The sequence below is a fragment of the Colias philodice genome, chromosome 27, assembly GCF_061535455.1.
Source record: "Colias philodice isolate Cphi_HAF_F1 chromosome 27, ilColPhil1 Martin Lab GWU primary, whole genome shotgun sequence".
In the NCBI taxonomy this organism is placed as follows: Eukaryota; Metazoa; Arthropoda; class Insecta; order Lepidoptera; family Pieridae; genus Colias; species Colias philodice.
In genome coordinates, this window is record NC_143112.1 from 1,676,044 (window position 1) to 1,703,275 (window position 27,232).

The window sequence follows — 27,232 nt, forward strand, 5'->3', positions numbered from 1 at the left end:
ACAGGATGCCGGCGGTTTCCTTTACGAGACGCTTCCTTAAATGGCGCTATTTTCGACGTCGTCTCTAGCCCACACAAGGAGGGTATCGTCAAAAAGTTTTTATTTCTTTTGTAGTATTTAAAATACTGGCCATCAATAAAATGAATTGATTTAAAGTGTAAGTTAATAAAAATCTTTATTTAAAATAAAATTTCGATAAACTATCGTTTCATATTACTGGCCATCAATAAAATGAATTGATTTTTAAGTGTCCATTTAAAATGTCATTATAATTGGCCATTTACAGTAGCACCTCGTTAAGTCGAACCTCGATAAGTCAAAAACCTCCAAATCTCGAAAAAATGTCTTGTTCCCTTCCCTTCAAACCCGAAAACCTCTATTACTTGAAATTTTGTCCCTCTGTTAGTCGAAATAATCACCGAGTCCCTCCAAGCCATTTTGGTACATATTTTTACACTCTATACCTCGAAAAATCAAATTTGACCTCTGTATCTCGAACATAGCAACGTTTTATTTTACAACCTTTATAGCTTGATGATTTGAAATTTATTACCTCTATTGTTCGAACAAAAATAAGTTACCGACTTTAAGAATTTGCCGACAGTGCAAGTACACTATTGTTTCTTAGGAGTATACGATAATTAATTTATGACTCACGAAACACGTGTTTGCGTTAAGTATCTGATGACAAAATTATCGATTCAGTAGCTCAGAAAACCGATACTAATGATTAACAGAAGACGTGAATAGTACATGCGCTCCATGGGTTTCCATCAAAGAGGCAAGAACCGCATTGAATACCTTACGAAATTTTATAAAGCAAACCAGTATCTTTGAAAAAGAAGAATTTTCTGCTCTTTATAGATTATAAATTGCTAGAGATTAGAGAACAACCAAATTATCTAAAGCAAAAAAAAATACTGACTTTTTTAATGCCATATTTTTTATTTTAAAATGATTTGAAATAATGTTGATTTATAATAAATAAAAACATGTTTGTGACCTCTGCAAGTTGAATTTTAATTTATTTTACCTCTCTAACTCAAAATTTAACTCAAACTCTTTATGTCGAATCAAAATCCGCCTAAGTCGAAATCCTCCATAAGTTGAAAACTCTATAACTCGAATTTTTTGGCGTCTCCCTTGATATTCGACTTATAGAGGTGCTACTGTATATAAATTTTAAGGAGTTTCTATTTTATCTATATTTTCATTGGCTCATTTAAATTAATTGTTAATAAAACATTTAGTGGAATTAGGCACACAGATTATGGCTTGGCTTATTTTTAAATGTCTAAATGTGTTTACTTTCATTCTTATTCCACAATTATTGCTTGTTTCATTTATTTATGAAGTTTTGTTTAGATTAAAAAGTTTGTAAAACTTTAAACTTAAAAAAATGTTTAAAATGCAACTTACCTCTTCAATGGACGATGATAGAAATCCGGAACTGCAACAATTAAAAGACAACGTTAATACAAAGAACACAGAACATAAAATATATTTGAAGATTGATATTTATTTATTAGATATCAATAAAACTTGTAAGTACTTAGTAGAGTTACAAGTGGTGTAGCTACTACAACTTTTTTCAGAAACGAAATCAGAAACATAAAAAAACGTGTGGCAGTCGGGGACTGCCGCGGTAAAGCTATTGCATGCTATGCCTTCAAGCCACACCTCCGCCCGTCGGAGTGGGGAGCGTGAGGTTTTTTCGTTACGGAATTTCTAGATTCGGTCCCCGTGCTCAAGGCCTGCGATAGAAGCTATGCAATAGCTTAATAAACATCGTTCAACACAGTATTCTTATAAAAGCCATTGTTAACAGATCAAGTGCAAGGATAGTCAATTGCCATACAATGGAGTTGATGACAATAAAATGAGCCTGATGTGTATAACATTGCTTGAATAAAGATTTATTTAGCTCAAGATAAATTAATAACTGTTTGAATATGGCATTATAATATTATACCTTGTACCTACATGTTATAAAGTGTCAAATGTATAGAAAATAAAGTCAAGTAGCTCAAGAATGACTGAACGTATTTTAAAAAGTATTGATTTGCTGCATTTGTCTTAACATGCAATGATGCAAATATCTTCAGTTACTTTATAGCCTTTTCTAATCAGTGATTTTTGTTTTCGATTGTATTATACTAAGTACTGTCGTTTGACTGTATTTATTAATAAAAACCATAAACATCTTACCAACAAAACAACGAGCTTTTCTTCTCCTTCATGTCTATGTATTGTTTATGGCCCGTAAACTTTTTGGCACTGTGTGATTACACTTTTATTCACTATTCTGCATTCCAATTGTATTTAATTTCGTGTATTTTTGGATTCGTTATCATTTGGCAGGAATTTTAGCTTTGATTTCGCATATTTGATGATGCTATTTTTGTAAGAAGTTAGTTACGTAGTAGTTTGGTATCATCAATTTGAAAAATTCTTTCGGTGTTAGATAGCCCATTTATCGAGGAAGGCTATTTATTGGCTATGTATCATCACGTTAAGACCAATAGGAGCGGAAATATGCGGGTAAAACCGCGGGGCACAGCTAGTATTAAATAATTTGGAAAATCCAAAAGTGCACGCCTCATAATTTTTTTTTAATAAATATTTATTAATTATTATTTTTGTTTATTTAATAACAATTAAACCACATCGAATCAGACCCTGAAAAATGAAGGGGTTCTATTCCTGAGCATACTCAAGCGTAAGAGAAAAAAAAAGACTCGATTAGTAAAGTATTTCGGTCGCTATCGTGTTAACAAGAAAAAGGATCCGCACATACAGACACACGGACGTCCAAGACAGAACTTTTTTAAACTGTTTTTTGACTAGTTTAAATAACAAAAATGACATCAAAAATATCATGAACGTTAAAAATAGTGTTTTTTCTTAATATGTGTGTGTATGTATTATCTTACAAGTGCAATGTATGATACATAAAGACATTTTAAGTTTGAAAAATCAGATGTTTTGCGCGAAGTGACAGTAGTACCCACCTCAACGCTTCGCTTATGAGGCGTGCAATAATGCTATGTAATACTGAACAACACGGAATACGAGTTCGTTACACTAAAAGATCGCGAACGAATGCTCTTGCTCTAGCTCTGTGTTCGTATGATGTATTTACATCACCGTTATACAAATATAATAATTTTCACAGTATTCACACACACATCACTATAGACACCTACACATATAAAACTATGTACCTATAGTCTATACATATAAAACGTAAAACATTTCACGCGTTCCGTATGTATGCGCGCGCGGATTGAAAACATCTGTGCACTCAATTGTCACTCGGAGGAAGTTTGTAATGTGCTATGCGTATACAGGGTGTTGTTAAAAAAATATTAAATAATTTGTCTTGAGATTTTTATTTATTCGTATTACTAATTTGAACACTATGAATGGGTGTTTACATATTTTATCTATAAATGTTACGTAAAATAAGAATAAATTAAATTGACGTTATAATATGTTAACACTTCTATTAATCTATCTGCAAAGGAATGGAACACCATGCCCGCATTCGCCTTCCCAGATAAATAAAATCAAAAGAAATACAGCGAAAATTTATTCAAGGCAACAGTGAATAGGCCCTATTTAGGCAGGCATGCCCTTTCATCACTGCTTACCATCAGGTCAAATCAAATTTCATTTAAAAAAATATAAGCGTTAAAAATAATATTTGTTATGAGGAATGAACAATGATTCACGTTTTAAACGAAACCACAGGTCTTTAGCCTTTATATAGTTTGACAAATGAATTAAACCAGATGGTGGATGGCTTGATTTTTCCACAACATCTTGAAAATTAAAACAATACCGATTCAGTTTTCTTGTTAACCGCTTAACATATGATTTAAGCTACAATAAATATTATAAGCAAAGTCGCTTCCCGCATCTGTCCCAATATGTATGTATTCTTAGATATTAAAAACTACGCAACGGATTTTGATACGGTTGTTTTTAAATAGATAGAATGATTTTCGAGGAAAGTTTTAGTATGCCGCGGGCAAAATGCTAGTTGACGAATGAATCACATAATTTAGCCTCGTAAAGTTTTTTTTTATAATGCGTACACCAATTTAGAACACCCTGTACACAAGGTTGGCTCCATAAGGTCGTCCTAAATCATAATAGTTGTTTCATATTCGTACTCATTGCTTGTCATTACTCATTAGGGCTACAAATGTATTCAAAATTAAAGCAAAATAAACCTTATACCATTGCTATAAGAGTTAAATTAATCTATTATAGTTTGTTGTCATCGTCACTATAACGAAATGGTCTATCGGCAACCTTTGTTCTGATTTTTATGTTGTAAATTATATGCGATGATATTTTTTAGTTATTTATATGTATTACTAAGGTCTTGTTATTAAGATAAATTAGTTTTGTCGTAGAAACGCTATTTTTATATGTATATTGTATAGGCATTGAGCTGTCTTTCCGTGCGTATTTTAGAAATATATTCTTGGCTACATAATAAATATATAGTGGTTCCCGAATGCGGATTTGTCGAATGTGTGTTCCATCGCGATATATGCACTGTGCAGTGGAACGCGGGAAAACATAATTTGAGATATAGGTATTATAGCTTTTGAAAAAGTTGTCTAGTTATGTCTTTCACGAAAGTCCACTTAAAAAAAACAATGCCGTAATTTTCCACCTTTTGAGGCGTATTTATAATGTTAGCAGTAACCGGTAAAGGCTAGAAAGATTTGTTCTCTTCGCCTTCGATTTGTAAAGCGTGGTCCACCACAGGCCATTGTATACTGGGGCCATTATACCTTACAGTTTTTATAGTAATGATACTTACTACATAATATTATAATAGACTAGCGGTCCGCCCCGGCTTCGCCCGTGGTACATAATATTTACGTTTTCTCTACATAAGAACCATCCTCGTACTTCAAGGAATATAATAAAAAAAGAATTATCGAAATCGGTTCAGCCGTTCTCGAGTTATGCGCTTACCAACACATTTTGTGATTCATTTTTATATATAAGAAGATAACTAGTAAGTACAGTGTGTTTGTAAAAGAATAAGATTGCCAAGCTGAGATAATACCTACATTCTTAAAATAAGACAAATGTACAAGTCAAATAAAAATTAAAATGATTTTCTGAATAAATGATTTCATAGCATTTACATAATCTATGTCGTGATGTAGAAACCGGCCAAGGTCTTATAACGATCGTTTGAACTTTGTACAAGTTTCTACGAAAATAATATCATAATGTTTGTTTGTTTGTGTGGTGTAATATTGGTAACTAGTAAACCTATTGTATTTTTTACTAATAGAATGTTGGCGCATAAGATTAATTAATTCTTAAATAGTACCTATATTTATTTATACATATTTTAGAATATATTTTGTATCATGTCTAAAGTTATTGGCAAGTTATTATTTATAACTAACTAGCTTTCCGCCTGCGGCTTCGCCCGCGTTTTCAAAGAAAAACCCGCATAGTTCCCGTTCCCGTGGGATTTCCGGGATAAAACCTAGCCTATGTTACTCGTGGATAATGTAGCTTTCGAATGGTGAAAGAATTTTTAAAATCGGTCCAGTAGTTTATGAGCCTATTCATTACAATCAAACAAATAAACAAACAAAGTTTTCCTCTTTATAATATTAGTGTAGATTAGTGTAGATATATTAATTTAATACTAACTTCCAAAAGGGGCAATAGCGTAACAACTGTAAGCTAGTTACTTTATTTTTTTTATATCAAGTACCAAGTGAATTTAAAACCATCTAAACAAGTAAACTAAAATTCAGAAAAAAAATATTTTATTCCATACTGATAAATATGTATCATAATAAATCATAACTGATAAACGTCTCTATGGACAGGTAAAAACCATTCACGAAAATCTGTCATACATAATATGTATTACACAGCTCAACAAAAAAACATTTTTTTTTTGTTGCCCTGGATATTTCTACAGATTTATATATTTCAAGTACCCAGTTTGCAGATGTAATCATTAAAATTATTTAATTGGCTCTAGTTTTTTTTTAATTTGGATTTTCATATTATATTAAAATTTCTTACGGCCCTTCAGTATACGGGTTACTAACAAGTGTTTATTTTTTTTGGTGAATTACGTTTTCTGCACATTTATTCGCTCAGACATAACCCTATTCTATAAAACTGACTGTAGAATATCAGAATAATAAATGGTTTCTGTAAAAAAATCATTTTTATGAACAACAATGTTCGGTTTGTATTGAGTTGAAGAAACCCAGTAGCACTTGGTCAGCAAAGTGGATAGGTATACGAAATTCCCTTGATGTTTTTATTAATAGAATTAGACAAAGCAAATTCATTAGGAATAATTAATAAATATGAGAATTTAGGCCTTTGAGGGAATCTAGAAGTATAAGAAGAATAAAAGGCGGCCCTGCAGGACGGGCGTGTCGAAAATTGATAAAAGATGAAAATTTAACAAAATTTTATAACTAATGCTGAATGTAAATTATGGAAAGATATAGTATTTGTTATTTAAGGTAAATTTAAAACACCAAATTATAAAGAAATTGCACAACAATTGTTAAAAAAATTCATTATTCTATGAGCAAATACGAACATAAAGCTACACTTTCCCCACAGTCTCCTGGATAGATATCCAGTAAATCTGCGAAATTTCTGTGAGGAACAGGAAGAACGCATCGAAAAAGAAGTAAAAATTATGGAATAAAGGTATCAGGGTATATGGGATCGTCACATGATGGCAGATTACTGATGGTCCATAACAAAACTATTGTCCCAAAATTAACTAAGAAGAGAAGCTTATAAAATCTATTTCCTTGTACTATTTCATAAGTTTTAATGATTTTTCTCTATTTTTATATCCATTTGAATTAATTAAATACTAAAATAAAACAACAAGTAAAACTTTGTAATAAATAAATGATGTTAAAAAAAATATATCATCTATTTCATGCTGCGTTTTAGAGTCTAATAAGAAAATTAGGATTAAAAAAAAACTAGAGCCAATCTACCAAAACCATTAATAGCTTTATATATAACTAGCGGTCCGCCCCGGCTTCGCCCGTGGTACATGTTTACGTTTTCTCTACTTAAAAACCATCCTCGTACTTCAAGGAATATAATAAAAAAAGAATTATCGAAATCGGTTCAGCCGTTCTCGAGTTATGCGCTTACCAACACATTTTGCGATTCATTTTTATATATAAGAAGATATGCATTAAATTATTGGAAACCACTTTCACATCCAGGGCAACAAAATCATTGTTGACCAGTGTTATCTATATTTCCGTATAGATTATTTATCTAACGCATAAAAATATAAGTGAGGCACACCTTTTTCGGGAAGTACTAAAAACTTATATTTATAATTCTCTTTCCTAGTTAAAAGAGACAAAATTTTAAACACTTATATAATTAGTTTAAAAAGGGAATAATAGAAGTATTGCAGTTGTCAGTATAAAGATAAAAAATTAAGACTGCTCAGCATTTGCTGTCCTTTGAGGTCAGCGCTGATTTTCAGTATTTCAGTGCTGATATTATTTAATTATCTACTTTTTATATAAAAATAACAAATACTATGAAAAGAAAACTGTTAAACAATCAATTTTTTCCTCTTTATAATATTTATAGTTTAAAAATTGGATGTAGACTAGTTATTGTTTCAAAATACATTTTTTTCCTTATTACAATGGAATCTTTTAACAAGGTCAAGGTATGTGAAAATTCTACTATTATATTTCGCAATATTAAAAGACTTATAAAAATAAAGCATTTGCATATTATTACGTACTAGCTTAGTGCACGGTTTTACCCGCAGTGCTCCGCTCCTGTTAGTCTTAGCGAGATGCTATAGCCTTCCTCGATTAATGGGCTATCTAACACCGAAAGAATTTTTCAAATCGGACCAGTAGTTCCCGAGATTAGCGCGTTCAAACAAACAAACAAACAAACAAACAAACTCTTCAGCTTTACAATATTAGTATCTTCTTATATATAAAAATGAATCGCAAAATTTGTTGGTAAGCGCATAACTGACCAGTAGATCTCGAGATTAGCGCGTTCGAACAAACAAAAAAACTCTTCAGCTTTATAATATTAAGTATACATTTTTTATTGACTTGTTACATAGTTCTAAGAACTTAAAGATTTGTTTCGCAAATAAATTTCGTTATGTATTAGGAGAGAAAATATGTTCTGGTTACGTCATACTGTTTGTCTGTCTATAATAATACCTAGAAATTAATGTATTTGAGAGTTGATATTGTACTTTATATTATTTACTAATACTACTAGTATAGATAGTATTATTTTATCTGTGCTATTACGAATATTGTGAGTAATGTATGAACCAATCACATCATCGAAAAAAGCCACAATGTTTCAAATGTACATATAGTTTCATCACTCATTCCAATTTCAAAATCACATTAAAAAAACTAGTTTTCTCTTATCATTATTCAAAAACCGAACACAATTAGAACGCTTTTTTCAAAATCGAACCAAATTTCGTTCTTTTTTCAAATCTTGCGTCACTCTATTTTAAATATCGAATAACTCAACCGTTATCACAGTTCAAACAAAGAACAATTTTGTACCGTTTTTAATTATATTTCCTTAACACGTGTGCTTGGTACGACATTCGCGCGTCAACTGATTGCTGTTATCTTATCATAAGCGAATAAACTGGCTTACTTAATGTTTATATTGATTTAGTCACTAACTGAAAGGTGCGTTTGTTGTGCGATAATGTTTTATTTTTAGTAGTTTATTTAAGTTAAATGGCTTTTTAATTGGAATGTTATGGTGATAGCCACAGACATGTATCAAGATAGACTAAGCGAGTGTATGTACTTCCCGTGTCCAAACTAAGATTATGAAACTTACTTGACGCTGGCCTACACTCAGTCCGCGCTTGCAGTTCGCCAAGGAAAGACGTGAAGCTGAATAAAGTAAAATGCCGAATTACGCCGTTATAAACTGTAGAAACTCCACAGCTGTGAGTGGCCGAGTTAGCAGAGATGTTTCCTTCCACCGGTAAGTAATTTTCTAATCAGAATATGCACTATTTATTTTAAAATCAAATAAAGAATATCTGTGGAAAACGATCGTGACAAACACGGATACCAAATCATACGAAATGATTCGGAATACATTGCGGCTTTTACTTGGCACGGTAAAGATCGAGTCGTATGATAACAAGCAATGAATAGCGTCTTCTCATTTTTCTGTTCTCATTTTTCTGTCCAATTTTGTGGTTAGTGATGTTCATTTGATGCAACAGTTCTCGATTCTAATCGATTTTATAATCGAACAGAAAAATGATAATTTGAAGGAGCAATTTTTCAGAAAAAAAGGCATAGATTTTTTTTGTCATTTAATACGACTTGACCTAGAACTTTTAAGTATTTTAATACAAAGGTACTAAAAATAAATATTATGACATGGACGCCATTAGTTAAAGTGTCATCTTGGGAGTTTTTTAAGAAAACTCCTTATTGCTTAGACTATGTTTGTTTTTTCAGTTTTCCAAGTAACCCGAACATAAAAGAAAAATGGATTGATGCAACGGGACATAAAGATTGATTGATTGACAGTTTCATTACTTTCTTTCGATGGCCTCTCTAGTACGTAGTACACGGTAACTCAATGGGCATATGTAAGAAAAAGCTAAAACACATTAGTTTACTTGTTAGAATATTAAAAGGTTTATAAATTTATTTTATCATTCCTCTGTCTATGGTAATTATCATTTTTCTGTCTTGAATCGATTTAGTAATCGATTACGATTCATTTATTTAATTACCTCTTAGACATAGATCTAGTTTGATCTGATTTCTTTCGATTTACTTCGATGGGATAGGACGATACTAGAATCGCCGCGCGAGTGGCGTCCTAATCGATTTAGCGTAAAATGAAATTACCATCACTAAAAAGCGCTCGTGACGTCATAACGCGTCAAGGTCAGTACAAAAAATATGACACGCTTGGTTTTCATACAGATCGCGGTACTTGCGTAGTCTATCTATGTCTGTGGTGATAGCAGTAACAATAATAGGCTATAACAATTTGGTTGATTCTCCAAACTTGTTATTTATTTGACTATAATTATTTTATAATGTTAAATAAAATTATTACCTTTAAAAATTGTTGAATAATGATATTCAAAAATTTTTGAAAATGTTATTTTTTGTCATAATGTTATTTCAAATAAATGTTGTTACTTATGCTATTTTAGAACCGGCATTTTTTATTTTAGAATTAAACTGTTTACAAGTTACTTTTTCCATATTTACTATTTCAAACTATCCAAATCAATTACATTTTACATAAAACTGTTCAAAACATTTAACTAGGTAATAACCTTTAAGATAATATATATTTAATCCTACCTCTCTTCAAACATCGTGGATCCCGTGACATTGAACGCATCATCATTCGAGACGTCCTCCAGCACGTTGCTATAGCAACTGTCGCTCCTGTCAAACTCGCGCGAAACGCTGTTCGACATTTGACACCTATCACTTTGGCTGTTTGGCGCTTGACACCTGTCAACTTGGCTGTTTGACAGTTGACAGCTGTCACTCTGGCCGTCTAACAGCTGGTATCTGTCACTTTCGGGAGTTTTGGTGCTGTTGCGCTCATGCCACAGTTTCTTTGTTTCGTCCTGCGCTCTGCGTTTCAGCGCCTCGATTTTCTCTCGTTCGTTTTCTATAACTTGACAACCTGCGTTTGATGAAATACAAAAATTATGTTATAGAAACCGAATAATAAAAACGTTCTAAAATAAAACGAAGGAAACGTTTTAAAAAGGAAGGATCTTTAAATGTAATTTAAATTCTAAGTAATGAAGTTAAGCAAATTATAAAAATCAACATATATCTGGAACATGTTTAACTAGGCTACTTCTAGAAGAAATTTTGATAAACGAAAATCGAAAATTTCCAATTTAAATAATCAAAAGATATAACAGAATTTTAATTACTATTTATGTACTATCACAGAATACTTAATAGTATGTACTATATTCACATTCGCATACTAGATGCTCTTATTGCACTACTATTCATTGAAATTAACACCTTATTCCATAGCAGTAAAGTCCAAAGTTCCTTGCATCCCGTAGACAAACAATGTTTAACCGCTATTATGAGTCCAGTTTTTTATAATCTACCTTATTATATGTTAATAGTACAAACTAATTCTACCAAAACCCACCTTGTTCTTCCAGCATTTCCATTCTCTTCCTTTCAATTTCCATCAAGCTATCCAACGTTCTCTTGCCCAAGGAATTCATGTCCGTATCACTTGATAATATCGGCGCGTCCATTGTCACTTTAGATATTCTATCTATATCGTCTTGTGAAGGAATTTTTCCGTTATCAGTTATTTTCTGAAACTCACTTCGTACACTCGGTTCGTCCCCACAACTCTTTCTGTGCAAGACTTTTTTATCTTTATCTATTTTTATTTTTTCAAACGTCACGTTTTTACAATCTTCTTCGTTCTCTTCTTTAATGGATTGTTCTTTTTTATCTGGAGATAGAGATTTCGCTTTCACGTATTTATTATCTGAGGGGATCGATTTTGAATTTTTTACATAACGGCTTTTAATATTTTCGCTGTCGTCACTATTCTTATTTGCACTATCTTTCCGTTTTAGCGAATCTTTTTTAATTATCTTTCCCAACGCTGCGAACGTCGGTATCTTTGATGATGAGCTACTTTTGATTGGACCGTTTTCTTTTTTATCTTTCTTTTTCGAATGCCGCAAACTGTTGAACTTGTCCAACGAAGTATCGACCTCAATGTTATCATTATAGAACATATTTTCGTTTAAACTCTGCGACATTATATCGACTTTTTCCGGTTTCTTTTTATCTTTATTCTTTCGTTTGAGAGAATCGAAGTTGCGCTCCCAAAATCCTTTCTTCTCTTTCGACGAAGTGGAAGACTTAGAAGGACTTTCGTTTTTTCCATCAACGTCTATTGGATCAATGGCGTCAGATGTCACACGGCGTTCGATATCCACGATCATGGATTGCGACATTTGATCTATAGAGTTGAATTTGTCTTTCAATTGTTTCGTGTGATCTTCGAAGTTGGACAGTTTTGCTACGTCATTATCATCGCTATCGGAACTTGGTGAATATCCAAATTCGCCTGATTTTGCTCTTGTTTGATCTGTGTAGAACGCACTGTCAGGCGACTGAGTCCTTTCTATATAGTTTAGCTTTGAAACTATAGGTTTTATTTCCTTTTCTATATTTTGAACTTTGCTTGTTAATTCTTCTACTTGATTTAATAGTCTGACGTATTCTGCTTGTAGTACTTTAGTTTCTTCGAGCGCTGATGTTAGGTTGTTATTTGCTTCAGATTTGAGTGTGAGTATTCTTGTTTTTTGAGCGTCTATTTTTTTACTGAGAAGCATTATTTCGTTTTGAACGTCCTCTCGGTTTGATAGTCTAAAACAAAATAAGAGTATAAACGATAAGATAAGGTTTCATTTATAAGCGGTATTCATTAGGTAGATAAAATTAAAGATATTATTACTATTTTTATTTTATTTTCTTCTGTATTAAATAATTTATCTATCGCTCTGGTTCCACCGCAGTTAAAACTGGTAAAAAATTGCTTAATTTTAAACTGATTAAACTTAGTGGTAAACAAATTTTCAAACCCGGTGCAGTTGTTCCACAGGTTCCATCCTACGAACGAACAAACAAACTTAAACTTTATAATGAGCAGATGTAGACTGACATACTTACAGTTCAGATTCTTCTTCCAAATGCTGGAACTCCAAATCTTCGTATATTTTCGTTTCATTGTCTAAAATGTCTTGAGCATTTTGCAACTCTTCAAGGGTCGCGGAGTTGTCTTTCAAGTCTTTTTCTATCCTGTTTATAAAAACAATAAACTGTTAGTAGGAAATAAAATAATGCTCTAATTCTCTTTTAATGCAAGTTGCAATATTTATTTATCGGATTAAATTCTGCTGAAATTTTTCATTCCTTCTGTGGTTTCAAATGGTGGAAACAAAATTAAATTATTTTACAAATCTTATACAAATACTACTTAATTGTATTTGATCCTCTTCCTTTAGGGTTAATTATCTTTAATTTTTATCTAAAATCGAGTTATTCTATGAGCATTTTACAAACAGTAGAAAATTGAACTTTAACCCAAGTGTGTTAAACACTAAATCCTTTGAAAATACACAATTAGTTTAATAATAGTTTTTCATACCTTTCAACTTTCATAGTAGCGATCTCCACGCGATCTCTCATCTCATTCTGTCTTGCTTCTTGTCTTTCCTTCATTTGTTTGATTTCTTCTTCGATTTGTTTTGCTTTATCTGTTAATTCTGCTTTTTTCTTCTGCTCTATGTTTAAAATTGCTATTTCTGAGTCGTATTCCCCTTTGATGAGAGCTTTTTCCATTTCCAACTAAAATAAAATAAATAATACTAAATGTTTTATTGATTTTTATCTACTGTTTTGTTGGTAAATTATAGGTATTGCAGTAAAAACAGTTTGACCATAATAATAAAGAATACATTATTTGCTGTTTTTGATATACCATTTAGTATATAGGAAAAGGACCTTTAGATTGATATAATATACTTTTGTTACATCAAGCTTTAGAAGACTGCAGGTAAATAAAATTATTAACATTAAAATAATTTAATTAATTAGAACTTGATCATAACGTACCTCCCTAGATGTTTATAAATGTTATATAATATGTATAAACAAACAAAAACCTTACCTCTCGTAAAATATCGTCTTCCTGTGATCTTATTTCTGTCATTTTACACTTAATTTCATGTATTTCTCCCACTAGTTTCTTCCGTTCTTCTTTAAGAGTTTCATACTTAGACTTCAATTCATCTACATTATCTTCTAGTACACTATCTATTGAATCTGCTTCTAAATCGATCTTTTTAAATTCATCACGTATATTTTTAATTACGTTTTCTCTATTATGTTTTAAGTCTTCTTCGAATTTCTCCAATTCAGGAATATCTGCCATTAGTTCATTTTTAACGTCATCAAAGCTTTTGTTTTTAGTTAAATTAGATTCTTCAGTATCGTCTTTTATTATTGTTGAGTATCTAAATTCAATATCGTTGGTGACATCTGAATCGTCGATCATTGGTATTTCTTCTTCTAGACTTAATTGTTTTTCAATACCAGTGCAAGTTTTATCATTACCTTCAATGGATTGACTTTGATTTATTTCATTTGGTTGTTCAAATGGATTAGTACTTTTAGGCGGAGGCGTAGGAAAAATAAAATACTGTGGTGACGGAATGTTTTTATGAGCGAATGTTGTTTTAATTCGAGTTCTTGGACTCTGTGTGTTAGGAGATTTCGGTTTGAAACCTAGGTTATTTTTGAAATAGACATTTTCGTATGGACTACCTATGGGAGAGTTAAGTTTAGGGCCGTTTTGCAATTTTCTTATCATTATTGGACTAGAGAGATCGTTTCTTTGAACATCGTCGAATATTGGGATTCCTATTTCGTCCATTCTTCCGACATTTTCGTAGTTATTGTCGGAAATAGTTATTTCTGGTGTGGACGGATTTATCATTGCATTTTGCGACGTATCAAAGTTTTCGTAGCTCGAGAGATTTCTTTGTATTGGTAACGATTGGCTCATTACATTATGTTTATTTTGACTAGTATCAAACCTGGAAATTAAATAAACAAATGCTTTAGATGCTTTAGAACAATATTTTTTCACATTAAGCGAAGTACTTTTAAAACACTTTTGTTATAAAGCTTGTTTTTGGGAGAGACACAATTACATTTACATTACCTAAATTAAAGTAGAAAAAAAATATACCGGCCGAATTGAAAACCTCCTTTTTTTGAAGTAGGTTAAAGAGCTTTAAAATGTTAAACAGAACTTAAACAGCATACTGACAATCATCACAAACATTTTATCGAACGGTTAAATCTTACATTTGTATGTAGTTTTTACTAGAATTTACTTAAGCAACATTATATAAATTGTATTCTTTCTTATCTTTACACTTGTTATAAAAATAATTACTTAAAGGATAAATAAAAGCTTTTCAAACTCAATAACTTCCCTCAATTAATAAACTATTACTTACTTATAATATCCCTCACTTGTTTGAACAAAATTAGGATTGTTCACCACCACGCTCCTCGGGAGGGAACCGTTCGTGATTATTTTGTTATGCGACCTCTTTTCTGTTGGTGTGATTGGTATACCTGTTGACATCAAAATAGTCGTTTTAACGGGTTTTAATCACGTTTTTATTGATACTTATACAGTTTAAAACACTTTATTTCAAAACATCAACACTTAATATAAAAATTAGTGAATTACAATTTGCATTTAAAGCGGTTTTATACACCTTTTATTATTTTAAACGTCAACATCAGTATATTATTATTTAAAGGTTTCAATACCCTGTTTTTAAGGTCAATAACAGTACATCATATTACTCCTCTTAATTTATCGGTTTAATACACGATTTAAATCATAATTTAAAACACCTAGTACTAATATCAACGGAATTATTTTATTCACACATTTTAACTGATTTAAAACGCGATTTAACACAGTTTTTTGGGCGTATTTTTATTAAACGATATTGTGGACAGACGACACAAATCATTACTAGGTTAAGCACTGCTTTGTCCACATTGAGGTATGTAGATTTAGATAGTTTTATCAGCAGATTTAAGTGTACAAAAATACTAATTATGTCAAAACTGCGGTAAGTTATGAGTAATTTTTATAACCCTGGTTACGTATAGAGAATTTTGGAGATAATAATTTACATTCATACATGTAAAATATACTGTTTACAAGATTAACAATGTCTGTACCGTTTTAACGCGCTTAAATATTTCTACCAGTTACTTCAAGATGATGTAATACTTTCTTACGATAAAAAACATGTTTTATATATGTATTATGAACCTTAATACTATTAGCCTTATGGTCTATTATAGGTTGATCAGGTGTATACCTATATGTATGCTTTAACGCACTTTAAACGAAAATAAGTAAATGTGTTTTAAATCATCAATAGATTTGTAATGAATTATTATTTGGAATTGGATTTGCAAGCTGCGATAAATTTTAACATAAACATATGAATGCAATTAGGTCCGCAAATCGGACATCGTCCTTAATCTTTTGTTTTGATAACAAGTGGACATGCTTAAATTTTAGCAAACGAAATGTTTCCGGGTTTCACAAAGACAAAAGGATAAATAACATTTTTTATCAAAAATAACTGGTAGAAGAAGAAGCTTTTACTCGTTGATTAACATGCACAAATACCAACGGGTTGGGAGTTACCACGTAATCCTGTCCTACTAATATTATAAATGCGAAAGTTTGTGAGGATGAATGTATTTGTATGTATGTATGTTTGTTACTCTTTCACGTAAAAACTACTGAACCGATTACAATGAAATTTAGCCCACGTAAAGAGGGTAAATTGAATTAACACATAGGATAGTTTTATCCTAGAAATCCCACTCAAACGGGAACTACGCGGGTTTTTCTTTGAAAACGCGGACGGAAAGCTAGTAAAAATATAGATTAACAAACCTGACGAGATCTGTCTCTCATATTCCGCACACATGTTCAGTATTTCCTCCAAACGAGCCGACTCTGCTTCCTTCTGTTCCTCTTCCTTTAGTCTGTCTTGGTACGCCTGAAATTGTTGAATAAATAATTAGATATCGTGGTGATCGAAATTCGACCTTCTGTGCACGAAATAAGACTCTATTTGAATAATTTGAACTACTATTAAATTAGAAATTTTTGGTTGATCGAAATTCGTCCTTCTATAGACGAAATAAGACTCTATTTTAATAATTAGAACTACTATTAAATTAGAAATATTTGGTTGATCGAAATTCGTCCTTGTGTAGACGCAATAAGACTTTAAATTAATAATTAGAACTACTAATAACTGGTAATTGAAATTGAACCTTCTATGGAGGTAATACGACCTATTGTTGAAGTGGAAAATCCTTTGACTTATGGCTATTTGTTTTTATTATGGACAATAAGGCCATAGGTACACTAGAGTTTCATAAAAAAAAATACGTATGGTACTCGAGGACTGCCGCGGTAGAGCTATTGCATAGCATCGCATCGCTGTGCCGGTTGGAGTTAGGTTTTTTTTTAGAATAGGGCATCAATAAGATATCTATGATTTGGTAATGTTTATTGGTACTATAACTTACCACATTACAAAACAGTTTATCGATTTTCCGAATAATAGTATTATATATTTCACTCTTAGCATGAATTTGACCAACTTGGTTATATTTCAAATCGTTCCCGACCATAATAACATTACTATTTTGTATAGGCGCTTGTATATTTTGACTTTTATCGATAGCAACACAGTCCGCAATTTTGACAACTTCAATTTTTAAATCGTCGTACGATTTTTTAATCTGTTGCTCTAATTTCAATATTTTCGCGTCAATCGTGTTCTCGTGGTTTCTAGTTTCCTTTATGTAATGGTTGGTTAGAATCGAGTTGATCGTTTTGTATATTTTGATATCGTTTCTCAATTTGTGTACAACTTCAAGCTTGTCGTTGACGGAATTCGTTAAATCGATTATTTTCTCGTAATCGTTTATTCGATGCTTTTCATCGATTGTCGTACGCAGCTGCTTCAGCGCTAACGTGTTTCTCTTGATATTTCTCACAAATAATTTGATTAGGCTCTTCCTCGTGGGACACTTATTAGGATTGTTTTTGACAGTCATTTTGCACTGTTTATTTACTGTTTCACTTTAATGTATGCTTTAGTATCTGTGACTAAAATAGGTGAGTTAAGAAAATGGCGCGAAATCAATGATTTGTTTCAAAATAGGTAAAATTTAATGGATAAATGCAATGGTCAAAACAATATGAACATAATATTTTAAAGTGACTCTAATGGATATTTAGATTGATGGCATAAAAATTTGAAGTAGTCGTGTATAAAACTAAATGTTACCTATAATTTATTCACAATACACTTAAAGCATACAAATGGAGATTCAACTAGACAAAACAACCATATTTTTAATATTAACATACATAACGATGTATGTATGAATGAAACACGAAACAATAATTTCTAACTTTCACTAGTGAAAAATATAAACGATGGAACCTGTCTGTGGGTTATTTGATCTATGATGATGACGTCACAACTGTTAAATGCACTATTCCACTATTTATGTTATTATTTATGACGAATGTGCGTGTCTATGACTTATTTGATCTATGAAGACGTCACAATTGTTAGATGCACTATTCCACTATTTGTTATTTATTTTAATATTCATGACGATTGAAAGAGTCTATGGGTTATTTGATCTATGATGACGTCACAATAATTTTTAGATGCACTATTCCATAATTTAGTTTGATTATAATAATTGGTTATTTATGTTTATTTTGCGTGATTTTGCGAATTAAATTTACGTTTTAAAAACACGTGTATAATTAATTGAATTGTACACTGCAATGAGTGATATCTCTTATTGACTTATCATTTACGCAGAGTTTTATCAGATAAAACTATTGTTTCCTTCATAATGATTGCCGCAGTTGATTTAAATATTCTTTTGTCACTGGGCAACTAATCAATTGATAGTTTAGTTATTTGATATACGTTTTTGTGTTATCGATCATTTTAGAAATTAATGTTGTAGTAATAATAAATAACATAGACTAGCTATCTGTGTCCCGCGGTTTTACCCGCATTGCTTTGCTCCTGTTGCGCGTGATGATAATATTATACAGGGTGTACCAAAAAGTAGTGATGAACGGAAGCTGAGAGGTAGAGGACCTAGAGGGCTATCCGAATCACCCCCATGTATGTTATGCGATTTTTCGTATTTTCGGAGTTATGACGTTTTTTTCAATTTTTCACCTATCGCCGAGTACGATGATATTTTCACTCATGCTGACGTCAATAATTGCGGAAGATGCTTGATTTTTTTTGTATGCTAAGCTGAAAGAATGGCCAATTCAGTATGGTAACATTTACTCTCGTTAGATCTTTGAATGGAATAAAAAAAAGAATTAAATGGCAAGAAAGATAAAATTACCCAGTATGTTCACCACTTCAAGGGCCCGTAAAAAAATAAAATCACATAAAAAAATGTTTTCCGTTTGACTTTTAAAAACTTGCTCTATCTACCAGATAGCTACCCTGAAAATTTCATTTTATTATTGAGAAGGCTTCAATCGAAAAATTTAAATCTAAACGTGGTAAGTGCAAAAATTGAATTAACATGATGATCATTAAAACCAATAAATAGGTGTTTAATTACCAGAAATTTTTAAAATATCCCCGCTGTTGCTCAATGCAAGTGCGACATCACCGTAAAAAGTTGTCTTTTAAATGTCTGAATGCCCTTTTATCATTTTTAATGGTTTCTTCTGCTACTATGAATTTCCGGGTTATTTCGTCCAAATTGTGGCATTCTCTCAAGTAGCCGAGGTCTTTTTAGTATTCCCATTGAAACAAATCAATGGGGTTTAGGTCGAGGGACCGTGGAGGCCAGGCTTTAAGGCAGGCGTCACCGGCGCATGCGCAGGCTGCAACGACCAATCCATCTTTCAGGGTATCTTTGCCCTTTAGCCTGGCCTGCACGGTCCCCGGACATAAACCCTATTGATTTTTTTCGGTGGGGATACTACAAAGACGAGAGACTGCCACAATTTGGACGAAATAACCCGGAAATTCATAGTAGCAGAAGAAACCATTAAAAATGATAAAAGGGCATTCAGACATTTAAAAGACAACTTTTTACGGTGATGTCGCACTTGCATTGAGCAACAGCGGGGTTATTTTAAAAATTTCTGGTAATTAAACACCTATTTATTGGTTTTCATGATCATCATGTTAATTCAATTTTTGCACTTACCACATTTAAATTTAAATTTTTCGATTGAAGCCTTCTGAATAATAAAATTAAATTTTCAGGGTAGCTATCTGGTAGATAGAGCAAATTTTTAAAAGTCAAACGGAAAACTTTTTTTATGTGATTTTATTTTTTTACGGGCCCTTGAAGTGGTGAACATACTGGGTAATTTTATCTTTCTTGCCATTTAATTCTTTTTTTTATTCCAATAAAAGATCTAACGATAGTAAATGTTACCATACTGAATTGGCCTATCTTTCAGCTTAGCACACAAAAAAAATCAAGCATCTTCCGCAATTATTGACGTCAGCATGAGTGAAAATATCATCGTACTCGGCGATAGGTGAAAAATTGAGAAAAACGTCATAACTCCGAAAATACGAAAAATCGCATAACATACATGGGGGTGATTCGGATAGCCCTCTAGGTCCTCTATCTCTCAGCTTCCGTTCATCACTACTTTTTGGTACACCCTGTATATAGCATTTAGGCAATATAGCCTTCCTCGATAAATGGGCTATCGACCAGTGAAATAATTTTTCATATTGGGCCCGTGGTACCTAAGATTAGGGCGTTCAAGCAAGCAAACAAACAAAATCTTCATCTTTATAATATTAGTATAGATTTTTAAATATATTTGCATAGACAATTTCATAGATCAATAGACTTGTCATTCGATTTTAACGATTACATATTAATTATATCAACTTATTAAAAACATTAAACTATTAAAATAGTCATTTAATAACATGTCAAATTTTACACTTTGCATGTAACACGATATAAATCCATTATAAACAAGATCCTGATAAACATTATCTTTAGACTACAACAAGATAATTTAAAATTAGTCTATTTGCCATTTAATTAAAAACGTTCGTGTACGAAGGTCGTAAAACATAAGTTATAATATTTTTATATGACATGTCTACAGTATTATTTATAAAAAAGTAACTATGTGGATTTTGGAGTTATTAAAATTTCAAATAGAAATGGAAGTAACGCGATATTTTACAAAATAAAGAAATAACGGAAATACTCAATTAGAAACCAACAACAATAAAGCCCTCGATCAAATTTTAATTAGAATACTTACAAGAATAATTACCATCATTCAAAAAAAAAAAAAAAAAAAACAGTAGAAGCCTCATTTATGTAAAATTACAGGTCGTTTTTTATCCATTTATAGATAGAAGAAAAGACATATAAAGGAGGTACGTAAGGCGCCACATAAATAAGACGATTTGATCGTGATGCAGATGCATTCAAACGTCAAACAACTTTAGATTTATGTATTAAAATACAAGTAAAAAAATAACAAAATAATTCTTACCTGTTTCCGCCTATTCTCCGCTTCAAAACTCCTATCGTATCCATAATTAGTATAAACAGGCGAATACTGCGGATTCCTATCAAACGTGGACGAAGGCAGAATATTCTTCACATCAATTCGCGCGTATTCATTTCTAGAATATTCCATATCGCTAGAAACTTCGAGACTTCTGTACGAATCTTGCGCATTTTGACATGAACTTTGCATACTGTGACATGAGTCTTGCATTCTTTGACATAAATCCTGCTGAGTTTGATACGAGTCCTGCAATCTTTGACATGATTCCTGTACATTTTGGTACGAATCTTGCATTCTTTGACTTGAATCTTGCTGGTTTTGGTACGGGTCTTGTAATCTTTGACACGAGTCTTGTTGACTTTGATACGAGTCCTGTAATCTTTGACACGATTCTTGTACACTATGATACGAATCTTGCATACTGTGACATGAGTCTTGCATCCTTTGACATGAGTCCTGTACGCTGTGATACGAGTCCTGTAATCTTTGACATGAGTCCTGTTGATTATTATACGAGTCCTGTAATTTCTGACATGAGTCTTGCTGATATGAGTTTTGCAAACTATTCGGCGGTTCCTGGTTTTTATAATCTTGATTCCTGTACGCATCGTTATTCTTGTACTTTTGATACGGATCTTCGTTTTTGTAGTTATTTTTGAACGAATCATTTTTGTCGCGTCGATCTATATTAATTTTGCCATAGATATGATTATCTGGTCTACTTTGTTGGTCGTTATTGACTTTTTTGAGTTTTTCCGTTTTGGTGTCATCGAAGTTTCGGACTATGTCATCTATTTTAGTTTTTCGTACCGCCACGTTTGCGTAGGAGCAATTTTTTGGGTCTAGACTGTTATTTTCGTTCAGTACTATGATCTTTTGGTCTTTTAGTTTGTTCATGTAGTTTGGTATATTTCTACCGCCTAGGACGTCTCTGGCTGGAGTGTTTACTGTTAGAGAGTTGGAACTAAAAACCTTTGGAGATATCTCGTTTTCGTTGCTCGTGTAGAATTGACTTCTGCCGATTTTCTGTGAATAGGGTTGTTTGTTATTATGCCAATTAAGTTATTATTTCGAGACTTTGATTATTTATTTGTTAAAGCAACATTTCCTTGATACTTTTTGTAGTAGTTGAACTTTGTAAAAAAAAAATAACGGTTACATACTTGCCTTGTTTATTAAAAGATATGATAAATAAAAAATCTTTTTAATCTTTTTATGGCTAATGTTTTCCAGTAGATTAAATTTTTGGCAAGTATGTTTGATATGAGGCTTTTTCTTTTACTTTTTTCTAATCAAATAAATAAGATAGTAAAATGGGTTACTGTTTAATATGTAAATAATTCATAAATAATCCATACCTGTTGCTTAGCATAATACTCAAATTTGGACACCTTCGCCATAATACTGCCTATCTTCGGTCTAGACTCCTGGTCGGAATTAGACTCAGTTGTATCCAGATCTTTAAACGGTTTCCTAGGAACGGGTGGTTTTCTGGACATTTCCTTGAGAGTCACGTCTAATTCTTGGTCTAATTGAGATAGGGAATTGTCCTTGTATATCTTACTAATGCTGTTTTGGTAACATTGGTTCGGGTCCGCGTGGTTGACGTAGCCTGAAAGTAAAAATATGTTAAGAAATACATATCATATTTTCTATAGTATCTAGTTATCGATGTGTATTGTCTTTTACTATAAGGCACATACATTTACTAAATTCTTTTCTATAAGGTACCTACAAAACTAACAGAAACCTGAGTTTACATGTATCTCACAAGCATTATGACATCATTCGAAAATAAACCTTATTCCTACATAATAAGGTATATACCTGGTGGCAAACACTGCTCAAGTCGAATAAACTAAATCATTCAAAAATCAAACTTATACCTACACAATATGGTACAGTGTACATATTACCTGGCAGCAAGCAACTCTTAAGTCATGTGAACTAAATCGTTCTAAAATAAATCTTATTTCTTCACAATAAGGTACATACATGCCTCGGAGCAATTATCAAGCCTGGAGAAGTAACAATTAATTGAATAATATAGCACTAGTTTGGCCTTTTTGGCTTATGGCAAAATGTCATGCGAAAAAAGAGGACAGATATATGTCAGTTCGACAGTTTGAAATGACATGTGCCCATGTCAATTTGTTTCAGTGACCAGTCTGGTCACGGACGCATGGTGATTTTAATTATTATTTTTGAAGTGAAAAACGAGTGTTTTAGTTTAATTTGTTATTTTATGAAAAGACAATTGACTAAAGATAACATGGCTTGTGTTGCTTACGGCTGTAAAAGCCGTAGTGATGTGAAATCGGACGAAGATAGAAATTTGTCATTTCACAGGTTAGTGTTTTGATCAATTTTTTTGTTAATTGTATGATAAATAAGTTAATTTACCTTATTTTCTTAATCATCTATGTTTTATCTAACCGTAATCATTGAAATGAAATCATAATCAGCTTAGTTTTTAGAAAAAATGCAAAATATAACTTCCATAGTGTTGTGCAATTATCGATACTTGAGTAGGAACGAAGTACTTCATTGATAATGACTGCTTTAGGTGAGGAGAAAAAAAAGGTATTTAAGTATGGATTTTATTGTTATTTGCAGGTTTCTGGCTTGAGAACAATTAAAAGATGTTTGAGTTAAAGCTATAGCACAGGAAAAATTGGAAGCCTTCAAAACATTCTCGGCCTTGTTCAAATCATTTCGAATCAGACGGGAAGAAAAGTAAAGTGCTTTGCAGAGATGCTGTGCCACAAGTTTAAGGTGGCATCTATTTTAAGTAATAAATATTGTAATTTGGTAATTAAGTATCGAAATAAAATGTTGTTAAAAAAATAAATGTTTATTTGTTTTATTTGAAGCAATTTATTTTAAACTTGTACCAATTTTTTCCAATGAGTTATTTTCCTGTGGTAAATTGTAGCTTATATGTTATTCTGATGTTTAAACTATATAATTGTAAAGTTCCATAAAAACTCATTCAGTAGTTTTTACGTGAAAGAGTATCAAAATATGTCCATTCTTATATATTTTTGCTTTTATAATATTAGTAGGATACGACTATTGATTTGTAAAAAGATCAACTAGGTGGAAGTCAGATTCGCGCACGAAGGGTTCCGTATAATTCTATGAATGAATCTATGAAAACAGGAAAAAATACGTACCTTTTTACGAAACCATAAAAACAACCTAAACCGAAATAACTACCTAATAATATTTTTTTATAAATACCTCTACCATACAATGCAAGGCAGTCAATACGCATCGTAAATGAATAATTCCAAATTAAACGAATCTTAAAATTTGAAATTACCTATCCATAATTCAAAATTAAACGAATCTTAAATTATCTTCAAGCAATTTTATAACTTAATTTTTTTATTTATCGATATTTTAGTATTCGATAAAGTAAAGGCAAGCACTACCTTTTTAGAACAAAAAGTGGCTACATGTGGATTTGAATGCCAAGCAGATAACAGTGTGTTGTCTCTTTCTATCGCATTAATTAGGGTATTGAATAAAAGAGAGCCACTATATAAGAAACGTTCAATTAATTGTTACTTCTCCAGGCTTGTTAATTGCTCCGAGATACATGCTGTTAATCATGACGCGTGAACTGAATCGTTCGAAAAACAAATGAAGTCACTTTTCGTATATTGTGTCATCGAAAAATCAACCTTATTCCCTTACAATTAGGTACATACCCGTCAAGCACTGCTCATGTCGCGTGAACTATATCGTTCCAAAATCAAACCTTATCAAGCATTATGTGCCTTGTGTCCTTCAAAATGCAACTTTATCCCCTTACAATAACGTACATACCCGGTAAGCACTGCTCATTCGGCGTGAACTGTATGGGAGCCATGGACGGCTGGACGGCAGTACCTACTTCATCGTTCAAATATCATCCTTATTCCTTTATAATACGATATATACCTGGTGGCAAGCACTACTCGTTCGGTGCGAATTGAATTGTTCGAAAAACAAACGTAGTCACTATTAGTATGTTGTGTCATCGGAAAATCAACCTTATTCCTTTCTAATAAGGTACATACCTGGTTACAATCACTAGTCACCCAGCATAAAATGAATTATGAATCATTCAAAAATCAACCTTATTCTCTTATAATAAGGTACATACCCGGCAAGCACTGCTCATTTGGTGTGAACTGTATGGGAGCCATGGACACGTGGCCGGACGGCAGTACCGACTTCATGAGTTTCGCTTCCTCTGGGTGGTTGAAACGGAGGTAGTTCGATCTGCCTATTGTTAGCATGCTACCTGTAATTAAAATAATAAATATTTATTTTTGTATGCAAATAATAGTATTATGTGATGTTTATTTTTCTACAATATAATTTTGTAGAAAAATAAATATTGTTAATAACTTATAAGTAAACAATTTTTTTTTATCTATCGCTACGAATTTTATAAGGAATTCAGTAAAAAGAAAACGTAAGTTATAAATGTGCAAAATTTAAGCGCCACTTTCACGATGTGTTGATATTCACTGAAGATAGCCTATTTAACAATTTTGTATAAGACAGCTTTCATCTGCATCAGCATCATCGCATGGAAATTATAATTTACTTTAAAACCACTTTATTAATTTATTTTTATATAACATTTTTTTCCCCAAACTCACCCTGCGACAGGCGAGTCGGCTTGTCAACTGGCAACCCATCGAGCAGCGTGCTCCCACTAACGGGGTACAACGTGACCACACCATGGGAGTTCTCCACTCTACAGTGCACGCTGGCTACACCGGTGCCTACGACGTATATATCGCAAGTTGGGTCCGAGCCGATGGTCACTCGACCTGGAATTAGGGAACAAAAAGTAATTATAATTTTGGTGGAGGACTGTAGAGGGAATATTTCATTTATCTAATTACTGTGGAAAATATATGTTATGAAAATTATGTGCAAAATGTTGCTTATTTGCTTGGGATACCGATAACAGTTTTCATATTTACCTATATGCTGTGATTCATTCATTCACTACTTACACTATAATCACTTAAAACTAGCTTCGATTTGCAGTTCCACTCACTATGTGCATGGATATAATGCATTACCTACACTCGACATAAACTATCAGTGCCTAAATTTTTTTTACAAATCTATTTAACAGTTGTGTAAGAAAAATTAAAATCTGCATATAAACCTTCTCTAATCATTGTACATAGGGTACTGTATTGTGCCTTCAGGGTTGTATGATAGAAAACTATTTGGGACATTAACTTAAACTATTGTGGAAGGAAAGGGACAATAACCTTCTTATATTCGAACGATGTTAATCCTTTGTAAAGGGTGCGATACGTGTGGAAGTACCGTCAGCAATTAAATTTGTAAATGCTACTATATAAATTTTGTTTTTTTTTTCATTTTGTTTTTCATATCCACCCTGATTTTGTGTTCATCAATCTTATTCTACACAAAGTCCTACCGTTAGGATTTTAATTATAAATATTTAGTTAAAAATGCGTTATTACAAACATCTATATATCACGTTTGTTTGTCACGTTTGTCACAATTCGGCATATATTGATAAAACTTTTGAACTTGACGGTTGGTAAAGGCCATTATTCAAATTAACAGCACACTAGTCTACCAACCTAACAGACTCACAGAAAAGCACTGCACTATTACGAAAACTATCACGCAATATATCTATCAAATAAAGTTTAACATAGCGTTGCTGACGGTACCAAAAGACATTAAATTACAATATCACCTTGTTTGATGGGATGCAACGTCACAGCCGTGCTCAGCCTGCCCGTGCCCAGGCTCACCAAGTGGGGGGTATTCGTCGCCACCCTGGAATTATAATTCATTATTTATTGTATCGGCTAGTACCATAGAAACGTACAGTATAAGAAATTCCTATATTAGATCATACTCAAACATTTATTTA

General features: G+C 32.2%; 1 protein-coding gene and 1 long non-coding RNA gene across 3 annotated transcripts in view; one reads left to right on the forward strand and one right to left on the reverse strand.

The window, feature by feature from the left end:
- LOC149476496 (uncharacterized) overlaps positions 1-27,232 on the reverse strand; it is an 82,288-nt gene that overhangs the window by 9,703 nt on the left and 45,353 nt on the right. Inside the window, exons 3-15 of one of the 2 annotated variants that reach the window (XM_089711735.1) lie at positions 27,053-27,135; positions 25,962-26,135; positions 25,457-25,597; positions 22,662-22,915; positions 21,286-22,329; positions 16,621-16,726; positions 15,143-15,263; positions 13,786-14,713; positions 13,264-13,463; positions 12,786-12,914; positions 11,236-12,482; positions 10,410-10,743; positions 1,420-1,450 (exon numbers count right to left, since the gene is read on the reverse strand). In XM_089711735.1, coding sequence (XP_089567861.1) covers positions 1,420-1,450; positions 10,410-10,743; positions 11,236-12,482; positions 12,786-12,914; positions 13,264-13,463; positions 13,786-14,713; positions 15,143-15,263; positions 16,621-16,726; positions 21,286-22,329; positions 22,662-22,915; positions 25,457-25,597; positions 25,962-26,135; positions 27,053-27,135 — 4,792 coding nt within the window. Of the gene's footprint in view, positions 1-1,419; positions 1,451-10,409; positions 10,744-11,235; positions 12,483-12,785; positions 12,915-13,263; positions 13,464-13,785; positions 14,714-15,142; positions 15,264-16,620; positions 16,727-21,285; positions 22,330-22,661; positions 22,916-25,137; positions 25,214-25,456; positions 25,598-25,961; positions 26,136-27,052; positions 27,136-27,232 lie in introns of those variants that run through there. The other variant, XM_089711736.1, reaches the window with a different exon arrangement.
- LOC149476497 (uncharacterized) lies at positions 23,359-24,160 on the forward strand. The gene is made up of 2 exons (XR_016317813.1): positions 23,359-23,652; positions 23,920-24,160. It is a non-coding gene; the product is annotated as an uncharacterized LOC149476497 (long non-coding RNA).